Source organism: Branchiostoma lanceolatum, chromosome 8 (genome assembly GCF_035083965.1).
Source record: "Branchiostoma lanceolatum isolate klBraLanc5 chromosome 8, klBraLanc5.hap2, whole genome shotgun sequence".
Classification (NCBI taxonomy): Eukaryota; Metazoa; Chordata; class Leptocardii; order Amphioxiformes; family Branchiostomatidae; genus Branchiostoma; species Branchiostoma lanceolatum.
Window position 1 is genome coordinate 19,941,790 of NC_089729.1, and position 23,916 is coordinate 19,965,705.

The window sequence follows — 23,916 nt, forward strand, 5'->3', positions numbered from 1 at the left end:
CGACTTTAGCGTTGAGACGCTAGGTAGAATCTAACAGTAGTAGAAGAAACGAAAGTGGATTTTAGCATATCGTTTATTTCTTTTAGCTTATCATCGACTTCGCAACTATGTACTCTTCTTAAGTTGTAAAACAAGTAGCAGACGTCCTGTGGTTTTAAGTAAAATAGCAGTAAGCGACATTTTGATGAAGGCAAATACACACAAACACATACACGTAAGCACTTACAAATCACATACTGTCATGCAGTCCAAGTGAAATACTCCATATTCAGTGAGGCCAGCAGCAGTCCAAATTTTGGCAACCAGTCAAGTTTTCTAATATAATTTACTTTGCTCTCCAACATTTTGCTACTGTTGACACCGGGGTATATATACGTGGAAAAGCTTTTTACCGAGAGACCGATCAACAGACCTCTTTTGAAAGAGAAAAACAACAGAAATAAAGCATCAGATGGGCGTGGGTGCAACATGTTGGAGCTAACTTTAATTTCATCAAACTTGGAAAGATCAAACGGTTTTCTTTTTCACAGCGACAGTTTATTTTGCCAAATTGGCTACACATTTAAAATTAGACTGATTTCAGGAATGCTAAACGCCAAAGTAAGGAAGATCTCAGAAACATCTCAAGTACTATATCGACGAGAAATAGTTTTGAAAATTGAAAACTAGAAAGATTGCTACAACTTATAAAATGACAATGACAAATACAGGTACCTGGCAACGGATGTGTCAACTCTTTTCCATTGATGTCGATTCAGTGGATTGCTATGTCATTGTTTACAGTTTGATATCATTACCATTCTCTAATAGTGTGTACATAATTTGTGATGCTACTGCTCATATCAGTTGTAAAAGTATGGCGTAAAACAAAATGTGACACTAGAATGCTGAACATATTTCTTTAAGTAAGACTGGCGATACATATGTGAGTTAATATATTTCAAAATCTGTTTTGTCAGCATGTTCATACATAAATGTACACCGTAAACCTTAAAGCTTTTATGCAAACAAATAACTAGAAATGATACGCTTCATTACTAAAAAATCAAAGTGTATGTAGTTTATCCCCACTTTAAGGTTAACCACTTTTAAACTTGGCTCTAGTTTACATCTAAGAGTATCATCAAATCTAAGAAATTAAGACACCGACATATATATATATATATATATATATATCGGTCTGCAATAGATTGGTCTGCAATGGAAAGGTGCCATGAATATATGAAAATATAAGTGAGACCAAATTTAAGCTATCAATTCTAGGAGCCATCAATTTATTCGTCACCAGATGTTTGATGATAGTTAAATAAAGACTTTCTAGTTTGCATTGGCCTAGTACTGAGATGACTGGAATTTGAAATTTGGATTGATACAGAATAGGTAAATAACATCACATAGAAACTTATCGTGAGGCCTCATTCATATTATATATCACTCCGAGTGGTACTAAAAGATTACGGACCCCGAAATTAATGGTTTCATGAATTGATGTTTCTATATGACATGATTGTGAAAAATTCAATTTTAGCCAGCCTAATTCAAAGAATATGTTAGTTTGGTGAAAGCTTGGTTGTAACTGAATAAAATCAGCAGGTACAATTCGGTGGCAGCGCGCAAGGTCGAACGTACGTGCACAGTCCTGCATTTTGAGTGGTGCGGTCGTGCGCTTACAGCTGGAAAGTGCATTTTGTGGGGGTTCAGCTGAGTGAAGTTCTAATTGCCTCGAAAAGACGTTGCATCTAGTGAAGTGGAAGCCAATTTTTTTTACATGATCTTGGGTAAATGTTCTCAACATTGAATAAATGACATTGGTACATTCGATTCCTATAGCTTCATCACCAACGCGCGCATGTTAAACACGCATTTAAACATCTAAGCTTATGGTGCGAAAAAAATGTCATGAATGAGACCTTAAAAGAATTCAATAGTTCATCAGAATGGTCACTTTCTTTTTCGACTTTTCAATCAGGACCAACTGTCCGTCTGGACCCACGGCAATACCCAGTGGGTCGACATCAGTAGCGATGTACCGGATGAGCTCCCCGCGGCTTGTGAACAGCTCCACCCGCCTGTTTCCCGAGTCAGCCACGATGATGTTACGAGAACTGTCCGTACCGATGTCAATGGGGAGGTTTAGCTGGCCTTCGTTACTCCCTTTCCCTGGAAACTTGAATAGGAACTGTCCATTGTCTCGATACACGTAGATGTAGGCAGTGTAGGAGTCTGCCACTAGGATGCGGTCTTCGTTGTCCACTGTGATGCCTGTCGGGTGCACCAAGCCCTGTCGCCGCCCGAACTTTTGCTTGAGCATCCCGTTCATCCGGAACACATTTACCTGCCCTCGGTGCCCGTCCGTTTCTGTCACAAAGGCGCGCTTGGACATTCTGTCCAGAGCAATTCTGCGAGGGGCTGAGACACGAGGAATGGCAAAACCGATTTTAAAGTTCCCAGCACGATCATACATCACGACATAGTGGGATACGTTATTCCCTCCTACAACTGAAATATCATCGTTGTGCATGGAGCCATAAGAGACATCGTGGGGAGAAATAAAAGTCGTTTCCCATCGTTCCTTTTTTGTCACCACGACTGTTGGGAAAGTCAGGAGGTAAACGCCCTCACTGTCATAGATGCTGATTTGACACCCTGTTAAAGACACAGCTATTTTCCCACTTCTAGACATAGTGACTGAGTAAGCAGGCCCGTCGACATCAAAAGTTTTTGTTGCCATGGCCGTTGTTCCCTTTATTCCTGTGAGATATAACATTGCAGGTGTTAAGAATACAACCACCGATAACGTATGGCATTTTTAACATGGACTGTGATTGAAAATCAAAATGAATATGTTTAGTTATTGTGAGTTAATGTGCGACTTGTCATGTAGTCAATATGTATCAATAGATGCTATAAAAATCCAAGAAGGTGATGTACTGGCAGCTTTTGTGGCTGTACAACATTACTGAAGGAGGTATGCACATGTTTGTATGTACATGTATGCATGAATGTATAGCATGACTTAGACTAGTAAGTAAGGGTGAACTACTCTCACGGTATGCATAGAGGGCTATGCTGATGATAGCAAGAGATTGTATAACAAAGGGTACAGCAATGCATAGGTGATATGATTATCTTACCTGGAGTCGTTTCTGCCTGGTGTGTCGTGCTTGTTGACATGAGATTCCAAGAGGTGGAATTCGACCAGTCCTTTGGTGATAAAAGGTAAACACCTTGTTATTGATAATGAATATGTACGGATTGAGATGAAAATATTTACAGGCGTAGATGTAAGTAGTTATAATACTAGAGTTCCACGACCTCATATCTTCGCCAAATAATATGAATTGTACCGACAGATGCAAGTACCAAATTCCCGCCATTTATCAATATGGCATTACATAACAATTAAATTCAAGTCTTTATTTGCTTAAATAATATCTATCAATGTTCCCCTCTTTCTCAGTGGCTTAATATGCCACATGTCTGAAAGTCCTCTCATGGAATGTCAATGACGGTTAGACATCCAGGTAATAAGATACGCAAGAAAACTGGATGGATTTTCGAAACGTAGTATAACTCAAATATTAGACCCTGTTTTGCATAATCAGCATCTAATTGTTTAACTTGGCTTGGCTATATCAATTATCAGATTCAGCTATTCTAAAATACCCAACATGAATATAAAAAGTCCTGTCATTTACGAGCATAGTGTTATTATCTTAGTACAATCTCAGCAATAATTCAAATGAGGTCATTTGAATAATTGATATTTCGATTATAATCGATGACTACTAGCCTCTCTTTCTCAGTGAAGGATGACACAGTTTTCAAAGGTGACTTGTTTTTATTTTTTTTTTTCGGCTGTAGATAAGTACAGCCAGGGCTACCAAAGGCTAAGACTATTACAAAGGGTTAGCCCTGGTAACTGAACAATATGCAGACCTTGATAAAAGCTTTCACAAAGACTAGAATACGACTAAAATGCATATAAACGGGCACAAACATAGAACTCAGCGCATTTTAAAACAGTTCATTAATCATGCAAATTAGGTCCTGTTTGGGATAATTACCATGTTACGTCAATCATAAGATCCGCTTTTAAATCTTCATACCAAACATAACAGATACATTTTAGTCCTGTCTATTGATTGCCCAGCTAGTAAGCTAGCTGTTGACCTAGATTCAGGACGCCAGCTGTTGACCTAGATTCTGGACGCCAGCTGTTGACCTAGATTCTGGACGCCAGCTGTTGACCTAGATTCTGGACGCCAGCTGTTGACCTAGATTCTGGACGCCAGGTGTGTACTAACACATGCCTCGTACTATGGTGCGGCAGTCCTATATATGCCAATTATTACGTTAGGTAGGTCATGATCTGCATAATGAGCATATCATTATGCTGATCATCACCTAAGGAACATTTATACCAAATACAAGAATAATCCATCAACCCCTGCTTGAGTTATCCTCCTCAAAAATTACAAACAAATAGGCCCACTGTAGTTTAAGGCAAGCCGCAAGGGGGCCCAAATTTACATCACTTACTCTCTGCCCTAAGATCTATCTGCCACTCAAAAAAATTATAACCTTACTACCTGCAGAAAAATTCGACAACAAACTTTAAGCGGATTGATAAACTTTATTCATTCATTATGCAAATTAGTTCCTGGTTTTCATAATATGTATTTGATTATGTAAGACATCACCAAAGCTATTTACATACCAAAGATCATGACGATCTGTCAACCCCTTCTGTAGTTATTAGCCTCCAAAGTTTTCAACAAAAACGCCAACTGTAGGTCCAAATAAGCCGCTAGGGGGGCCAAACTTACACCATCCATTCCCTGCTCCAGACCCTATGTATTGGTGAAAAATCATGAACCTGGCACTTCCAGAAAATTCGACCACAAAATTTAAACCGCGGCTGCAGTACCTTAATTATCCGCTAGGAGGCCCATTATTCGAACTTGACCTTCCTCTTTAACACCCCTACCTACCAACTGAATATCATGCACAGCCGTCAAGAGCACCTCGAGTTATGCTGGCGACATACAAATTCACACACATATAAAGCCCGCTGCAGTACCGACGGAAAATGCCAGGTGAACCATTTTTGAACTTTACCTCCGTTTTTACAATATCTACACACCTGCAAAAAATCATGAAGATCCATCAACGTTTCCGTCACTTTTCTTGCCTACATACAAACACAAAAAAATGTAAAGTCTGCTGCAGTACTGTTGGAAAACGCCAGGTATACCATTTTTGAACTTGATTTTTTTTTGCACAACCACAACACACCTACCGAAAATGAGAAAGATTCATTGAAGCTTTCTTGAGTTATGCTCCTGACATACATAAAGACCCACCCAACAGATTTTTCAACCGAAAACATAATCTTCTCCGAGTACAAGTACTCGGCGAAGATAATAAACAATGTGAAATAAAATTTAAAAAAAAACCATTTTGTATAACTTACGTCGATGTCAGTTTTGCCGCCAGCCACTGCTGCCCCTGACCTGGAAACATCTTGTGAAGCTTTCCTTGTCCAAGTAGCAGTTGACTGAGTTGTATCGGACCCACCCCAGATAGATGTAGATGGCTGTATGGAATTATATGCAAAACATGTTATTGGTAACAGGCTTAAGATGTATGAATGTATTCATAATAGAGCATTTATGTTGAAATAATGTTTTTGTGGAAGTCCTTTTGCAGTAATTGCATAGTATACTTGTCTATAATGGCTACAATTGCATGTAGCTATACATATAGAAGTCACAACTCGTAAACCACGAATTGATGGCCGTTTTAGAATTTGTCTTTTTAAACCACATTAATTATTAAAAGAAATAGCCCAAAGAATCCGGCCAGTGTGCTATAAAGGTCAATTAACAGCCCAAATTGGATGATTAAAGCTATCTAATGCTTCAGTTCGCTTACTATTTAAATGTATGTGCTTGTAGTTATTCTTAGATAATGTATCAAAATAAACAAAAAAAGTAATTGAAAACTTTCCGTGTGGTTGTCCGCGCCAGGAGGTAGTACCCCCATTATCAGCAGCAGTCCAACGATGATTAAGGCGACAACAATGATGACGATTGCCGCTTCCTTCAAATGTCGAAGTAGGCCACCCATAATGTTTGCTAGACAATAAAAAAAATCAACTCATTATGGAAATGAAATAAAAAGATGTGCTTGATGTTTGTAGCTCGCAACGTTACCCTTATTAGATGGTTGAAATAAATAGATTACATGTCAGGTAATTGTCTGCTGCAAGCGTCCAGTATCAGCTTTCCCCGATTATGTATGTACGTTTTACATTTCAGACCCATGGTCTTATGCTGCATGTTTGCAGTGCATATTTTATCCAATTATATTTACAGAAATGCGACAATAAACGTGTAGCCACCAAGACTTGAGAATTGGGTGGAAATGAAAGTATGTTCACAGCAAAGAGGATACGATCTCTTTAGCATTTGAAATCTAGCATGAAACATATTTTAGTAAATAAAGAATAGTTTACCTCTCTGTTCTTTTTGTTGAGAGGTATGTTCCAAAGGCTGGGTTGTCTGGGATGAAGAGTCAGTATGTGATAGGCCTCCCTCCTCTTGTGCATTTTGTGTACCCACTACCGAGGTGTTGTCGATATATGTATACTCTGGATCAGCTATGTAGGTATAGTCGTGGTCCGTTGAGTCTTCCGAATTATTATCCTCCCTTGCCTGTTGTTCTCTGTCTTGTAGAATATCGTCGTCGCGGACTCTGTTGGACCTTCGTGATGATTCTATGAAAAATGTACGTTCTAGATTGACTCGCAGTTGACTGTAATCTATTAAAACAGAAGTGCAGGGCTCCAAATACTGGGTGCATGTGCACCCCTGTGCACCCAAATTTGGAGCTGTGCACCTAATTTTTTTTACTGTGGGTGCACCAGTGCACCTAGATATCTTTGTAGGCTATATGGCAGAGGTACTATTGTACACTGGTATCTTAAACTTTCTTGAAATTCAAGTATCTGAAAAAGTTATATAACGTTAACCTTTGTTGTACTTTGTTTGATGTGATAGAAGTGTGATCTTTTAAACCAATAGAGTGTTTCAAATTATATCCTCTGAAATACTGGCATTTTCCTGTGAAGTATGGCTGAACCGCGTTGATTATCATTAGCTGGTGACAAAAAGACAAATTGCTAAATATTCCAGCCAGTCTGCCTTGCATAAGCAGCAGTTAACGGCAACGCCAGCCTTTTAACCTATTTGCGAGGTTGGGTACCGAGAGGCCATTTTATCGAGTGACCGTATTTTAGGGGAGGGGAGGAAGGGGGTGGTAAGGGGGCATTCTCATCTGCGCATGAAACTTGCTATTTCCGCAGGCATTCAGAAGTCTTGAAAAACAACTGAGCATTGCTAAAACGGTAGCATTCCGTCGGTTCATGATCAGGCGACTCTCAACAATGGATGCCATTCTCTTGTCGCATTTTACTGAGACTGTTGCCATTTGTTATAGATTTAGGAGTGGTGTCGACCTTTTGAAGACTTGCTGTAAGGGATATCTAGCGTTTTTCCAGAAACAATGATGTGCACGAAGGTTAGTTTGGTTGCCCCATCTATCTTTATGTGCCATGCTAGTTGTATATAACTTATAAGAAGTAAGCCGTGCCCACTGCTATTCCTATGATTCAATGGGGGATTAAGGGTCAACACGATGAATTACTGTTTCTCTTCAAAGGTCGCAGAACACAGTTTTTATCCGTGACGCGGGTACAGAAAATAGTGCGGCCCAAACTCTTAAAGACTGGGTAGAACGCTGCATGTGAGAGGCATCCATGTGTAAACTGTGGTGTAGAAATATATCGGCTTGTAGACTGTAGGATTTGGAAAGTGGGCCTTTTCCGCTTTGTGTATAAAAGCGCCATTTTGTGCAACCGCCTCACGGGGTCAGTCGGCTGGAGTTCAGTGACCTCTCGCAAAGCAATATTTCAGGGGAGGGAGTACCTAAACAAACTTCCATAGGATTCTGTACAAAACAAGGAACCAAAACTGGCTTCAAAGTACACTTAACAGTATTTCAATGTCCAAAATCTTCCACCCACTGGACAGCTAAATATGTCTAGTTGCCGTTTTTGGAAAAAGCCGGGGTTCGACTCCTGCGTTCTGACGCACAAGACCTGTTTGAACGTAAACAAACAACGACCTTACCCCCTGCTGCTGGGAAACACTGGACTAGTTGGGGAAAACCCCTTACCAAAAGATGTAATTCTATACCACAACAAATGTCAAAGGTCACAATTTCTTTCTGGATTTGAAACGTTAACAGATGTCTGGTCTCCCTGCTTGAAAAAATGGCCAGAAATTGACCAAAGATTTCACGGGGAAAAACTTCTCAAAATCAGTAACAAAAAAAAAATGCAAACTGGGCTTTGTGCGCATGGCCATTAACCGGTCCCTCCCCTTCAAAGTGGGCGTAAGGAGCCGATACGCCGACAGGATTTTTTTTTGTTTTTTGTTTGTTATTTGTAGGTTGTACCCTAAACTCAAACATATTCGTTTTTCGTATTTCTCAAGTGCACCGCGCTATAATTTTTACCGCGTCGAAGCTAGTCACCTCGGGGCCCTTACATCCACATAGGCCGGAAACGTGTTCTGCTTCCCTTCAAACCGGCTGTCTTTTTAGATTTTGACTGGGCCATAGGACCGTAGGGTTTATTTGAATGACGGTTCCCTATCAACAGACGTTAGGAGTGCCAAGAATGTTATTGACCCAAGTCAAGATATTCTCGTTATATATATATGATCACCAGCCGTCTTTGTTTCCCCAATACTAGTAATTAGGCCGTTATGAGTAGAGTAGAGTAGTTATGAGACACCTTCTGATCTTCTGAAGTCCGCGAGGGACTTAAATCAAAGCTGTGTGATAGAAGCAATGAGGTGATAGTTTTACCTGCACCACAGTCAAGGAACGAACATGAATAGAGGGTGACTTCGATCATTCTCCTTCCATATTACTAAATTACTACCTCTTACTATTCATGAGCCCTTTTCCTTATCTCTCGCGAGTTGCTAGAAATTTCTCGTGTGAATATAGCTACTGGTTGTTGCCTACTGGTTTCTGTTTACTGTATATGCAGCTCTTATTATTGTGTATGTTTCATCATCATCATATGTTTACAGAAAATGTATTCATTAAAATGTTCCATAGTTCGCCAGTATACAAAGATAAAGACTATTCAGACAGCCCTGCCTCACAATGCAAGGTTTCATATCGTCTTCATATCGAAATTACAGCACAATCAAGCTATCACTTTACTGATCCCACACCTGATCGCAAGATGGATTGTAATCTTTCTGAACGTACATTTTATGCAGTGGATTCCTATATGTAACGTTGACCATGTCTCTAATGAATGTATCATGAGGAATACCTGAACCTATTGGCTGTTCTTATGGGCTGTACCTAAGCAAAATATGTTCTCCTGCTTCAGCTGTTCTCTTGTTTCCGATTGTTATATGTTTTTTTCTTCACTGCAGTCCTTGGCCGAAATTTGTATTCCATCTAATCTCGTCTTGCATATACGTAGCCCAGTGTTGTATGTAGGTATGCATGCAATAGTGTAATGCATGTAAATGTATACGCCGAACGACGTGTCTGTGTTTTGTCTGGACTTGTGCTATCATGCATGCTGTGTGTAAAACACGATTTTGGCCACATATTGTGATATATCAGTGTGTTGGATTAGGTGTTATTCTCCAATCAATCATTCATTCATTCATTTGCTACAGGTTGCTGTTGAAAGAACCACGATGGCTTCAGGTTGCTGTTCAGAGAAACAAAATGGTTGGAAAAGACGAGGGAACGTAGTAAGCAAGGATGGTCTAGTAGTGGTCGCGCTGACGGGAGAACGGGAAGCTACAAGATGTAGCCAGGGTCGAGAGCGTACGTGTAAGGGCAGTGCAGGTTTGTTGGGCTTGACCGAACTGATAATGACGTCTTCTCACGACAAGTGGAAGAGCCTGGCTTCAACCGGTGAAAGCCATATGTCCTAACAAGTACAAGAATAATCAAGATGAAAAGAAATTATTAAGGGTTTATCCCCTTGATACTCTGTAATCAGTGGTTTGATAAATTACAAGTAGCTGAACGTCAAATCTTAAACAGATTGTTACTTTACGCATCTTTTGATATTCATAGTTTATCGATACACATATGTATTTACTGACAGCCTCAATTGCAAATACCATCCACTAAGCAAGGCCTTGGAGAGTGTGAAAAATTCTTAAGGCCTAAAGATGCTTTATAGGAATATGTATATACATGTACTGTCTACATTTGCAATACTTTCTCAATGTATCGAACGAAAACAAATTGTGAGTGAATTGCCATGGGAAAATCCATAAGACAGCAAATATGAGACCACTTTTCCTAAGATCGTTTCATTTTTTTTTCTGACAAGGTAACAGTATCAATTGCACTAAAACTTTTGTAAATCTGTACAACTCAATTTTGCATCTATTGTTAAATGTAGCTTTCTTCTCTGTGTCCTCTGTTTTGAGGATTTAAATAAAATTTAATTCGTTTTGATTTGAAGTCATGCTTAATCCTGGCAGGGACAGTCACCCCCGGCTATTGACGAAATAGTCGACGTCGGCCCGTTCTCCCGGAAGGGCAATCGCCACACCTACTGGAAGAACAGCCGCTCCCAGCTACCGGCCGTGCAATTATCTTCAGCTACCGGCCGGGAAATTTCCCTCATCTACCGACAGGGCAACTGCCTTCATCTACCAGCCGGGCAACTGCCCGGTGCTACCAGCCGGGCAACTGCCCTGAGCTACCGGCCGGGCAACTGCCCTGAGCTACCAGCCAGGCAACTGCCCTGAGCTGCCGGCCGGGCAACTGCCCTGAGGTACCGGCCGGGCAACTGCCCTGAGGTACCAGCCGGGCAACTGCCCTGAGGTACCGGCCGGGCAACTGCCCTGAGGTACCGGCCGGGCAACTGCCCTGTGCTAGCTGCTGGCCGGGCAACTGCCCTGAGCTACCATTCAAAATGATGAAATCAAGACGAGACGGCTGAATAATACAAATATTGGTCAGGGCAATCGCCCCCACTAGTCAGACATTTCAGAAAATAAGTGTCGTTAAAAGACAAATACTTGTACAAGATGACGTGATTTTTTGAAAAGTTCAACCCTCAATTTTCGAATTTTCAAGGAAAAAAAGAGGAATAGAATGGATTTTCCCTTATTATTTTGGATTCTGTTCTATGAAATCAATATAAACGCTCTTGATTGATATTTCAGGGGAATTTGTGGTCAGGGCAAGAAATACATTTTCAATTTATTTGTACTGGTACATGTGTCAAAACAATAACTTGCAACAAAACATTTTTGTGTGCACAACACATATAAGTCATACTAATCATGCTAAATATTAAATTGTTAGAATCACATGCAGCCTTTGGCACTTCATTAGCATTCACGTTGTACTGGTTGTAGTAATCTGAAGACTATGAATAACTGGAGGTAATAGGGGTCAGATGAAAATGCACCAAATTTACGACAAAATCAGTTCAGTACGTTTTACGATAGCAAAGCAAAAAAACATTCTACGCCATTTTTAAGCTTAAGTCTATTGGCAGGATCACCCTGTCATCCATAGAAAAAAAAATGCACTGCTGACAGGATCATCCTGTCAGTAGAGCAGAGTTTTCCACTGCTTTTTCAACTGCTGACAGGATCATTCTGTCAGTAGCCACTTCCATTTTCTTTTAAATTCAGTCAACACTGACTTTGCTATATAGATGACGTCCTTGCCTGCATCAATTTTCCTCCGTTTCAAAAAAAAAGTTGCAACGATACTGTAAATAGTAAAAACGCAGCTGTAAACCAAGCAATGACATGTCGTAAATTGCAGCAAATTTTGGAAAATGGATATTAATGTCGTAGAATCCCCATCATGCTATCGAAAATCATATTTGATTTGATTCATGTACATTGTATGTTTGCCGCAAGTGAAAAAGGAAAACACTATAAGGAATAGAGACACCAGTGGTAGAGAGCACAACGACTTTCTGTTTTTCATTTGTATTACTAGTGTAAGCCAGAAAATTAGTTAAAGCACTGAGCAAAAGTGTTTCTAAAATCAAAGAAGAAGATATTAAAGAAAAACAAACAAACAGATACATGTAATTGTTTGGTATGCCAGGTTTGGCGTGTAAGGTCATGTTTTCAACCTTTCTGATCTCTTTCATTTCATAACCAGTGCAATTTTAGGCCAAAATGTGCCAGTATTTAGCTGCCCATATGCCTTCCTTCATTCATAAGATAACATCTTTGTTGCCTTAAGTAAATACATCTTAGCACATTTTAGCAGCTTCTCTGTACACTAAGAATATGGTGGACATTTTATAAAACAGACAAAGAAAAGCGAGTTGTGCGCGAACGTTAGTCATATAGTTCCTCCAGCCATTTGGGAAATGATCAGCGGTAGATAAATAGTCCATACACATATCGTATTTTCTAACACCTCTCGTGACAAAAAAACCCATGTCAATCCGAAATAATAGTACACATTGTATGGCTCACCTTTCGACAACGAAGGATTATGACCTCCCATTGACTCGGGGTTCAGCGACGCCATGTCCCCTGGATTTTCTATCTCAAGATTCTCCAAGTTAAACGTTGTGAGATATGGCTCGATGTAGTCGTCACCATATTCTTCTACCTGTGTAGAGTAGTGAGGGGTCTCCGCTTCTTCCATGCTTTCATCTAGTGCTTGAGTGTCTAAGCCTGCTTGAGTTTCTTCGCTATTGGACGACCCTACGTCTTTAGACATCGTGACAGATTGCTAAACTTTGCCGCAAATACCTTAAAAAACGTGGTTTAAGAAGAGACAACATTTTACCAGTTGCATCTCCCCTTAGTGCGAAATCATAGACAAGCATTTAAGAATATCCGAATGTTGAAGCTTCCAATCTGTTTCAACCTAACGTTATCGAAAGTCTGTTGATTTATTCAAAGGTGATATAAAACTAATCAGATTAATTGTATGCATAAGTCCCGTACGATATGTACAAGTAATGTGTCTAGATGTAGCTAGACGAATTCATCATTTATAATTGTCTGCATGCAGCTACATGGGATTAAAAAACGTCTGACGGTGTGTATATTTTATGTTTGCCCAGAGGAAATCGTGATTAATTGTTGGCTAGTGGCTCGGAATTGTGACCTCGAAAAAAGCTTAACGCATAGTCAAAGCATTGTTATCATGAACAGTGATACTAGGTTCAGATACGTTATACATATGATAGACTGCCCCTACCCGTGGCCTTATAAACAAAACGAATGTGGTCAGTGCTAAGGCTTTGATTAGTGGTTTAGTTATACCTTGAATCTAGGGCGAATACAGGACGTTCAAGCCAAATACTGTGGTCGATTACCACAGAGAGCTTTTCACCCTATGGGAGGGGATTGGATCACCGGGGTCCCCGAGGTAGCGTCACACCAACTGTAACATCATCCTAAGTCTCTTTCTGTTTGACTCTGTCTTTCTGACTCTCTTCCTGTGTCTTTCTGACTCTCTGCCTGTGTAAATATCTGCCTATCTGACTCTCTGTCAGTCTGAATCTTTGTCTGACTGGCGCTTCGTCTGTCTGTTCTGTCTTTCTGTCTATCTAAAGCCACAGCAAGTTTGGATGACATCAGCACGATCATGAATTTTCGCCTGATTTCAAAATAAAAAACAAGAAATTTCATTGCCCTCTGATGGTGGTCAGCATGCCAAAAAATGGCAAATATCTCGTAACCGTTGACAGTCTAAGGTGTTTTATTGTATATGAATACCCAGTGTAGTTCCTGCCCATGATTTTATAATAACAAGCTGTTTTTTGCATTTGTTCTAGCAAGGCCATTATATAAATATTGGGGGGGGGGGGTTCTAGTTAATTGAGTTGTATACACAAGTTGTTTCATCGCATATGAATGCTCAGTGTAGTTGCTTCAGATGATGGTACAACAAACTCTTTTCTGCATTTGTTGTAGTTAGTGTATTGAGATGTCTACACATCTACAAGAACATGTGTACTGTTGAATCAAGGAGGTTTTATATTATATATGAATGAATACAGGACTAATACATTGGTTGAATACAAGACTAAAAGACCTGTTGGTCATGATATAATATTTCGTCGCCTCAAAATTTGAAAATATAAGAATCTTGTTTTTTGGGCCCGCCTTGTTTTTTTCACCCTATCTCATTGATTTTGGAGTCAGCGAAGGAGGTCATCCATACAATTTACTTGCTGTGGTCTAACTATGAGTCTGTTTGACTATTTGTCTATCTGACCGTTTGTCTGTCTGAATCTCTGTCTGACTCTCTATCTAGCTCAATGTCTGTCTTACAGTTGGACTCTCTGTCGGCCTGATGCTCTGTATGTCTGACGCTCTGCCTGTCTGACTCTTTGTCTGGCTTTCAGTCCGGCTCTCTGTATGTCTGACTCTGCCTGTCTGACACTCTTTCCGTCTGTCTGACTGACTCTATTTGAATCTGTCTCTGTCTGACTCATTTTCTGTCTGGCACTCTGTTTCTGTTTGTTGCGCTTTCAGTGTGACTCTCGTTTCTGTCTGACTTCCTTTCTGTCTTGCTCTCTGTCTGTCTGTCTGTCTGCCTGACTCTCTGAATTCCTCTCTGTCTGAATCTGTGTCTGTCTGACTCTCTGTCTAACTGGCTCTTTGTCTGTCTGGCTCTCTGTCTGTCTGACTCTCTGTCTGTTTTACTTTTTGCCTGTCTTACTCTCTATCCGTCTTACTCTTTGTCTGTCTTACTCATTGTCTGCCTTACTTTGTCTGCTTGACTCTCTGTCTGTCCGACTCTCTGTTTGTCTTACTTTTTGTTCGTCTGGCTCTCTGTGTGTCTGTCTTTCTGTTTGACTCCCTGTGTGTCTGTCTGTCTGTCTGTCTGTCTGTCTAACTCCCTGACTGTCTGACTCTCTGTCAGAACTTCTGTCTTTCTGAATCTTTGTCTGTCTATCTGAATCTTTGTCGGTCTGACACGCTTTCTGTTTGACCCTATTTCTGTCTGACTCTCTTTCTGTCTTGCTCTCTGTCGGTCTGTCTGACTTACTCTCTGGTGACTCTCTGTCCGTCTGACTCTCTGTCTAACTGACTTTCTGTCTGCCTGACTCTTTGCCTTTCTGTCTAGCTCTATGTCTGCCTAGCTCTCGGCCTGTCCGAGACTCTGTTTGTTTTACTATCTGTCTGTCTTACTCTCTTTGTCTGTCTGACGCTCTGTCTGCTTGACTCTCTGTCTGTCGACTCTCTGCCTATCTACATGTCAGTCTGGCGCTGTGTTTGTCTGGCACTGTCTGCCTGACACTCTTTCTGTCTGTCCGACACCCTGTCTTTCTTTCTGACTTTCCGTCTGTCTGGCTCCCTGTATGTTTGTCTGGCTGTCTGTCTTTCTGACACTTTGTCTGGCTCCCAGTCTTGCTCTCTGTCTGTCTTGCTCTCTGTCTGTCTGTCTGAGGCTTTGTCTGCCTGAGTCTTTGTCTGCCTGGCTCTCTGGCTGGCTGGTTCAGCCTGTCTAGCTCTGTCTGGCTGCTTGGGTCTGTCTGTCTGACTCTCTGTCTATCCAAAACTCTTTCAGTCTGACGCTCTGTCTGCCTGTATCTGTCTGTCTTATTCTTTGTCTATCTGACTCTCTGTCTGTCTGTCTGTCTGTCTGTCTGTCTGTCTGTCCGACTCTTTGTTTGTCTGGCTCTTTGTCCGAATCTCTGTCTGTCTGACTCTCATCTATATTAGAATAGTATCGTTGACAGATTTTTTAAAAGTATTCGTGTTAACTTTACGTACGTACACTAGATACAATGTGATTTGGTTTCAATTGTGTTTTGTTAATGTGCAAGGACTACTGTTACACTTTATGGTCTTTTCAAACCCATAGCTAATCAGCGTCGTATTATCTCAGCATAACGAGGAAATTAAAGAATGTCTGGTAACGTAAAAACAATATATAAGCACCCCGATCAACACATCACTTAATTATCATTGAACTAATAACACTTATAATCATTATTTTACAGAAAGTTTTTAAAAAAATTGGCGTCCACAGGTGTAACAGATTAATCCATCAACAATATTATGTTATCTGAATTAAGCTTGAAACGGTATTCGACCTCAAGTAGAAGTGATAGTTTAACTATGGCCATGTGTACAATTTACCTCTTAAAGTTGTACTATGTCAAACTTAAAAACACCGTTTTGCATATAATCTACGTCAAATTAGCATGCTTCTTGATACATATACAACGAATATCCTTACTTATGCAAATATATACAAACTTAATTATGATTAATGTTGATTTAAAAGATGCGTCCATTTTACAATTGCCATTATTAAAAAATCCTCCAAATGTATTGAGCCCTGGTATCACCTTTTTCTGCCTAAAACATTCTATGTTACAATGCCCATTATTCTATAAATATGTAATATCTTTGAAATAAGTAAACAAATCACCTCTCTCCTGGATTATAAACGAAATGAAATTATTTCAAACACTGTCTAACCTAAGGATAGATTCATTAGACCTATTCAGGGATGTTCATGTCCTTTAGTCTTGCCTGTAGTCATCATCATCACAATGTTACGCTGTTACTGTGTTGGGGACACTGTTGTCTTCTTGACGCTTGTCATCTATTGGTATGCTGTAAAGTAGAATGCAAAAAGAAAGAAAGATGAAGGTATGCGCAAAAGTACGCGTTCCTGTAAAGCTGGAGGATTTTCAAACATTACATGTCATTAGCACACACGACTCAGGCTATAGATTGCCAATTTATCTACAACTAAAATATTGCAAAAAATAACTGTAAGATCACCCCGATATTATTTGATACATATTTGTACACACAGTGTAGGATGCTCATTAGGTCATGATGGTACTGTTGTGTAATGCAACTTCTATAATTAACTCTTTTGAGGTCAGAAAAAAGTATCTGACAGAGAAACTATCTCTAAGGCTGAATGCACCTTGAAGGCTAGGCTTTGTATAATTGTAACATTTTCTACTTTCTATTATAAGTTTTCAAGCTATGATATGAGTGTGTGATGCATACGTAGGACGCATTCGAGAGGAGTCCCGGACCAAACTCCGTTGTTGCAGGTCCTGGTGGGGCTGCCGGTTCGTGGGGCGCCCCTGCGGCACGCGAAGCTGCATCTCTCCCCGTGTGTGAAAAGTGGTAAGCAGCCATACATATAGCTCCAGGTTCGGATTGGGGGTGCAGAGCAGGGCAGCGTCGCTAAGGATGTGAGAAATCAGATTTAAAGACGACAGTAATGAATATGCTAACTTTGGCTAAAAATAGAAGAAGGGTTGTTACGCATCAAAAGCATTACTACGTGAAAGTAGAAAGCTAGGACTTTCCTACATTTGTATCAACATATATTATATTGTCATTGCAAATTTTGCATCTACGGCGCATTACCCATCTGTTCCCCTTGAAACAAACACCTCCAGATATGGTAATGTACACACACCTGTGTATCGACAGACCAGGTCGGTCCCTAGCCAGTGACCAAAACTGCAACGTCTGTAGGTACTTCCGGATACTCGAGACCACCCAGGAATGCACCGGTAGTGACAGCTCTCCGCTTGTCCGTACGGGGCGGTACACCCGCTTCTGATGGTGTTCCGCACGGTTGGCGGTGACCCCCGGCAGCCAGCTGCCCCCGCTATAAGAAAGAAAACCAGACTTACATTCGATGTTCATTTCTATCATAGAGAGGATGTAATTATCATGGCATTAGGGATAGAGAGTCAAAACGTAGGCCTTGGAATGGATGGTATGGTGGTCTTCGAGGTCTTAACTGAACATGTTCCTGAGTCCCACATTACCCTTGATATAATCATTATGATTGATAAGTGTGATGATTAATCTGCTATCAATCATCACCATTAATTAACTACTAAACAATTTGATAAGATACAACGTATGTCAAATTGTATAACATTTAAAGGAAATCAGCACAAACCGTAAAAGAGATATCTAATGTTAGATAAGGCTTTACATTTGTACATTCGTATGTCTTACCGTGCACTTCTTTATGGACCATGTTTACAATGCAATGATTATCAATTTGCCCCTTTGATAGATTCTGGGATACTTTATGACAGACACGTATACAATCCTCTTCGTTTTTGACGGTCCAGTCTCAGGAGACAATTCATATAATCCATTACGCATATCATGATATTTTTGATATTTTTATTACACGCGTGTATTGTGTTATACTGTAGTTTCAGAGATAAATCATTATGAAATATATACCTCTAGTACAGACCAGACCACTCCCAGTCCATGCTCCATTGCGACAGATTCTAGCTCTGGTCCCGGTGACTCGATTGTACCCGGTAATGCATGTGTAATCACATATCTCCCCCTGTGTATAAGGGGGGGCACACTGACTCACGCCAGAATCTCGTACGTTTGCATTTCCAGTCGGGGCATGAGGGCAGGTAATCTGTGACCCTAGAAAAAAAACGTGGAAGAAGAGTTGGGCAAAAATGTCGCTTAAACGCTGCTTGTTGACTACTAAGAGCGTGAAATTTGATCGCACGGTCTACAACAAACCTATGCCGTGCTTTGTTGCAATTGATGACATTTTACCAGTTTATGTAAATTTTGGGCCTCCGTGTGAAAGGTGTAACGCCAGGCATTAGTGCGACCATCAGTATGTAAATCAAATGTGCCGTTACAATATATGTAAATATGTGAACTTTGGGGGATTTTGTCTCGTGGAGTAGATTAGATATTATTATAAATGAACGTCTCGCATGCATTTTGAATATTTCAGTTTTCGACTTCAACCATAAATCGCAAGCATATGTATGACATTTTAAATCCACATGTTGTCCCCTTATCCCCTTATCTTAATCTTGTTCTGATAATAACTGTAAGTTAATAAACATACTTGTCCCGCAGACCAGGTTTGTCCCAGTCCAGCGTCCATTGTAACAGGTCCTGATGGTACTACCGGAGACTTTAATGTACCCAAAAAGACACCGGTAGGTACACGTCTCCAAATTGGTGTAGGGGGAGGTACAGCCGTCTCTCGAAGTTCTGGCGAGTGCTCTAGGTGCTGTAGAGCATCCTGTTGACACTAATACGAAGCAACATTTAAATCCCAAACACCCCAACACTGTTGCGACAACAAAGACAAAAGGAACAAAAATGGACCTCATTGTGTTCTTTAGAGTTATATCTTCTTTATACTGTACATTTTTGTGTGATTATTGTTGCACATATAGCTTAGTATAAGAGGTACATTTTGATACGATTAAGTGTGAATACTTTTTGATTCTTGTCTTGGTTTCTGAAGAAAAAAAGTCTGCACGGAGGGCAACATATTTAGTAGCGATAACCCCCCCCCCCTTTTTCCATGAGAACAAAAAAACACATAAGGAAAACAGCTGCCTAAAATATACGTATCTATGCTTCCAAGAACATAATGCAGAGAACCATACCCCAAGCAATTTCATGTTTTAAAGACTCTGGTGTCTAAATAGAGCCTACAAGGAGTCAACAGATTTTTATTTGCATTCATTACGGAATTGTGCCAATCTCAGTCACAACTTTTGAGGGGATATGTTAGATGTTGACTTACAAAGAAACGAAACGAATGATATCTCCCATTTAAAAAATGTTTCAATGAATGAGGTTCATTAGATCCTATATGGATAAATGAGGGATAAAGAAAGTCGACCCGTTTGCAGACGGAGCGGCTTGACGTTAATAAGAAGCTTGTCGAATAATCCGAACGATATCTTAACCAGAGGTAATAAATTGTTTCAAACAAATTGTTAAGAGGCATAGCTTAAGACTTGACCAAAGTATCCATTTTAGAAAAAAAGACCAACTGTTCATGACCTCACCAGAACTACGCCGACGACGTCTGGACCTCCACCATGCGTCGGACTCCAGAATGAATGCCGATATTAGAAGAAGTGGCAGTAGGTAGTTTATGAACCTTAAAATAGAACGAAATATGAATTATATATTTTTCAAGATAACAGAGCTAAGTAGTCAAAGATATCATCTAGCTATTGTGATAATGATAATAACAACATCAATATTAACCTGGAACTATAACAAAATAACATTATGAGTCCTGACTTATTTCAGTTTTAAATATACCTAAGTAGTTAAAAAAAAGGTCATCCCAAAGTAAAGACCTTGTTTTGTTTTTTAATGTATATCTGTTGCGACCGGTGGGCTGACTGTCAGTACAACTGGAGTTCAATGACCCCAAATGCAAAGCTACGCCTACCGTTAATGATGTGCATGTAATTGCTGAACTTAGGCAGATACTACCGGTTAGCTATTACCCCTTGTACTGTCATTGATATCATGCTGTGAATGACGGAAATTAGTTATTTCACACGTTACAGACAGTGTTTTGTTCTCTACGATGCTGCACCAGATAAATTGATATTCTAGATTTAAAAATAAATAAGGCACTTTCGACGAAAATGGTATCGTCCTAGAAAACAACTCATTTAAGTATCTGCTCGCACAGAAGTAGAAAATAAAAAGCTCGCCATTGCAGTGTTAAACCCCTTGCATTTACATGGTTGATTACGAAAAAAGGATCGTACTTGATCGTAGAGGTCATACGGAGAGGCAATTCATTACTTCATATAATCAACTTTGAAGGGGACAACTAATCTATGGTAGTAGGTCAACTATTCGAGTGACATGTGCCTCTTTCTCTGCCGACAAAATACAGCCCTTCCTCCAAAAGGTATGGCTTGGTGTGTTTTTAATAGTTCCGTCCGTAGAGCATAGTAGATGTTAACAGAATACCAGACGCCAACCGTTAGGATATGATAAAGGCTGTTCAAAAAAGTCCACCGGCATATTTTCCCGCTGGTTTAACACAGGAGTTCAGTTCAGGCCAAGGCCCAGCGAATCGGCAAAATGGCGACAGGTTCAGTGTATAAAACGTGGTGCGACACAAGGAAATGACCTTTTAACATTTTGTGAAGGCATTTGAAAATGCAATATCGTTCCAAACTTTTAATCTTTTCCTGTGTAGATAGACTTATTAGGACTCAAATGACTGTGTATCTCTGTTATATTGTATCTGACCCTTACCTCTTCCCTCATGACCTCAGTGAAAACTGACCTGCGTGCCGATTTGAGCTTATCATGAATAAACAAAGGTTCAAACAAACAATGTAGGCTTTCTTAATGTAGGTAGTGAAATAAATACAAGAGGTAACCTTTGTTTTAAACTACTTGTTCGATATAGTCATAGATAAGACAATATGATTGCGACCCATTTGCACGGAGAAATTAAACAAAAAAGTTGGCTGACAAGACTAAGATCTTCCTGACAACATATTTCGCTGCAAAATGTGACGATACGATATAGATGGCACCAAAAAAGGGAAATTAATGTGCATGTAGATTAGTATTGTCAAACAACGATAGTTATCAGGAATCACCTTCCTTTTTCTGAAGATACTTGCCAATGGCTGAGTACACTGTATACGGACTCGTCGGAGTAGTGCAGAATTTTTTCCCGCCCATATGCGTGGCAGAGTTTTGACAGAATGGGAAGGGGGGCTTCAGTTTTTACGTTTTACACTTCCTTATATAAATGAGCATATTTAAAGGGTTGTGTTTTCTTGGATAAAGCAGCCTACGTCGTGCTCATGAAAATATCACTCCTTTAGAAGTTCCAGTAGTTAAAATCTAATTGTTATTTTTCAAAAGGAGTTTCCTTGTCGTGTATTAAGGTAGAAAGATGACGTTGAATGGGTTCCATTGTCTATCGTGAATACAAATGAGTTTGGGAAAGTCCCCAAACTTCCAAGTTGGTTTGGGTGATGAGGTACGGTATATTTGGCATACGCACTCAACATTTATGTAAATATAATCCATTTGCATGGTGTCGTTCTTTCTGACTAATAGCTATAACCAGTTACGTCAGCGACGTCATATTGGTCATCAGCCAAAAGCGTGTCACAAGCCATTAGGATAAACCATTTCCTTGAAGAATTAAAACTTACCATGAATCTAGCAAGAAAAGAGTATATGCAAATATACCTATATATATTATACGTATAGTGGAGAAAATTCAAGTAAAGCCACTTGTATGTTGTAGAAATTTAGGTAATGGCTGGTGATAATCCACTGTGTTCTGCAGGTCAGGTAGTTGTGGTAATGTCTAGTGACCTCGAAATTGTGTCACACCTATCTTTAATGATGCGCAAGTTGAGAGCTGAGATTTGGAAGATACCATAGTCTAAATGCTTTCGCCTACACAGCAAATGTTCTACACATCGTGATTGGCAAATATGATGCGTATACTTTTACCACAAACTCATGGTGTATAGGATGGACTCCAGTCCCCTTGGCAATAGTCAAATCTTAGACTTGACATAAGACATAAAGCTTTACCTTGTTACCTACGACTCGAGATGGTAGGGTCCGTAAAAAACAACTCCTTGTCGTATCTGCTCACGCAGAAGTAGAAAAGGGTCGTCCTACATTTACGTTGGTTTTGACAATGCCATACTCATGTAAAATGTTTACACTTGAAATTTAATCGTGTTTAACAGAAACGGGGACCTATTCGGAAACCAAGTACTAGCTAGTTGGACAGAACTGTCTTGTCATGAACCAGTGCTTCGCGGATAAAGCAAGACAGCAGAGGTCAACTACTCTGTGAGACAAAAGGTCAAATCTTCAGAAGATATGTCCTTCAAATGGAATACAGGGTCAACATAAAAAGGTATCGTCTGTCGTATTTTCTAATGACCTACATGTGGACTGTAGTCAATCTGCAGAGAATACTAAAGTTGTTATAAAAGCTGTTACCAAAGGAGAACAGTAATATCAATTCATAGATTTTCCCATGTTTAGTACAGGACTTCAGTTTAGGCCAAGATCCCTACGATCCACAAACAGATGACAGGCCTAAAGCAGAGGACGTACCACGTCACCAGGGAGAGAACTTTCACGATTTCATGAATGCATTTGACAACGGGAAGTCCTTCCTTATATCCTTTCTTCAGTGGTTCTTATGCGAGCAGTAAAGTTAATATAAGAGGGGCCATGTGTTTTTAAAACATTAGATATATAAGATTAAAATCGTAGTTACTAGAATATGATTGCATTCCGTCTTCACACAGAATCAAAAGAGCCAAGATTGGACAAAATACATTTTTTAAACATACCTAAGAGTGAAACATGCGACAATGAAAAACATTTTGCTAATATACAATCTAGAGATGAGGGAACATAATCTTCTTGGTAAAGACCTACTTCATGTTGAAGTGGATAGTTGAGTTGTATACTGGCCAGTCGTTGTGATGTCGAAACCTTTTCCCGCAGAAGAGTGGTAGAGGTATACCAGAATGAGGAACTGGAGAGGAGGGCTTCATCTTATACACTTCTTGATAATTAATCAGTTTTATAAGGGGGCGTGTTTTCGGAGAAATGCAGTCTGCGTCGTGCCGATGAAACGTCACTTTTTTCAAGGAAAGGCATGATGTAATTTTTACTAATTTTAGAGTAGACGTTTCCTGTTTCCTTGTTATCTACCTAGACAGACAGATGACGTTGAATAATTTTCATTGTCTGTCAAGATATCGTTTTGCGGAAATATACTGACATAGAACACCTTTTACTCTACTTTACTCGGATCGTCACATCTTTCTTACTTGTTCTACACGGACTTGGCACAACTCAAAATTAAATACTGTATCCTATGATTCCTTTCCCCGTGCTGTCGCTATGATCTGTTTATATCCTCAGCTACGTCATGTTGGCCATCAGCCAAAGTATTCAACTTAACGTATACGTTTTTAGTAAATCTTCGCGACGAAGTTGATATCCATGTGTAGCTATATACAGCAAAAAAGTT

At 39.9% G+C, this 23,916-nt stretch overlaps 2 protein-coding genes and 1 long non-coding RNA gene across 3 annotated transcripts; 1 reads left to right on the forward strand and 2 right to left on the reverse strand.

The window, feature by feature from the left end:
* Positions 1-462: 462 nt before the first annotated feature.
* LOC136439494 (tripartite motif-containing protein 3-like) lies at positions 463-5,767 on the reverse strand. The gene is made up of 3 exons (XM_066434912.1): positions 5,477-5,767; positions 3,135-3,204; positions 463-2,751 (listed from the first exon to the last, which is right to left on the reverse strand). Exons 2-3 carry the CDS (start codon positions 3,172-3,174, stop codon positions 1,922-1,924), a joined length of 870 nt encoding a protein of 289 aa, XP_066291009.1. The 5' UTR covers positions 3,175-3,204; positions 5,477-5,767; the 3' UTR covers positions 463-1,921.
* A 1,534-nt stretch (positions 5,768-7,301) lies between these two features.
* Positions 7,302-10,575, forward strand: LOC136440335 (uncharacterized). The gene is made up of 2 exons (XR_010756656.1): positions 7,302-7,584; positions 9,777-10,575. It is a non-coding gene; the product is annotated as an uncharacterized lncRNA (long non-coding RNA).
* Positions 10,576-16,082: 5,507 nt separating this feature from the next.
* LOC136440845 (P-selectin-like) lies at positions 16,083-23,473 on the reverse strand. Its single transcript, XM_066436983.1, has 7 exons — positions 23,316-23,473; positions 19,916-20,010; positions 18,955-19,143; positions 18,312-18,512; positions 17,521-17,715; positions 17,100-17,282; positions 16,083-16,691 (listed from the first exon to the last, which is right to left on the reverse strand). Exons 1-7 carry the CDS (start codon positions 23,432-23,434, stop codon positions 16,681-16,683), a joined length of 993 nt encoding a protein of 330 aa, XP_066293080.1. The 5' UTR covers positions 23,435-23,473; the 3' UTR covers positions 16,083-16,680.
* Positions 23,474-23,916: the final 443 nt, after the last annotated feature.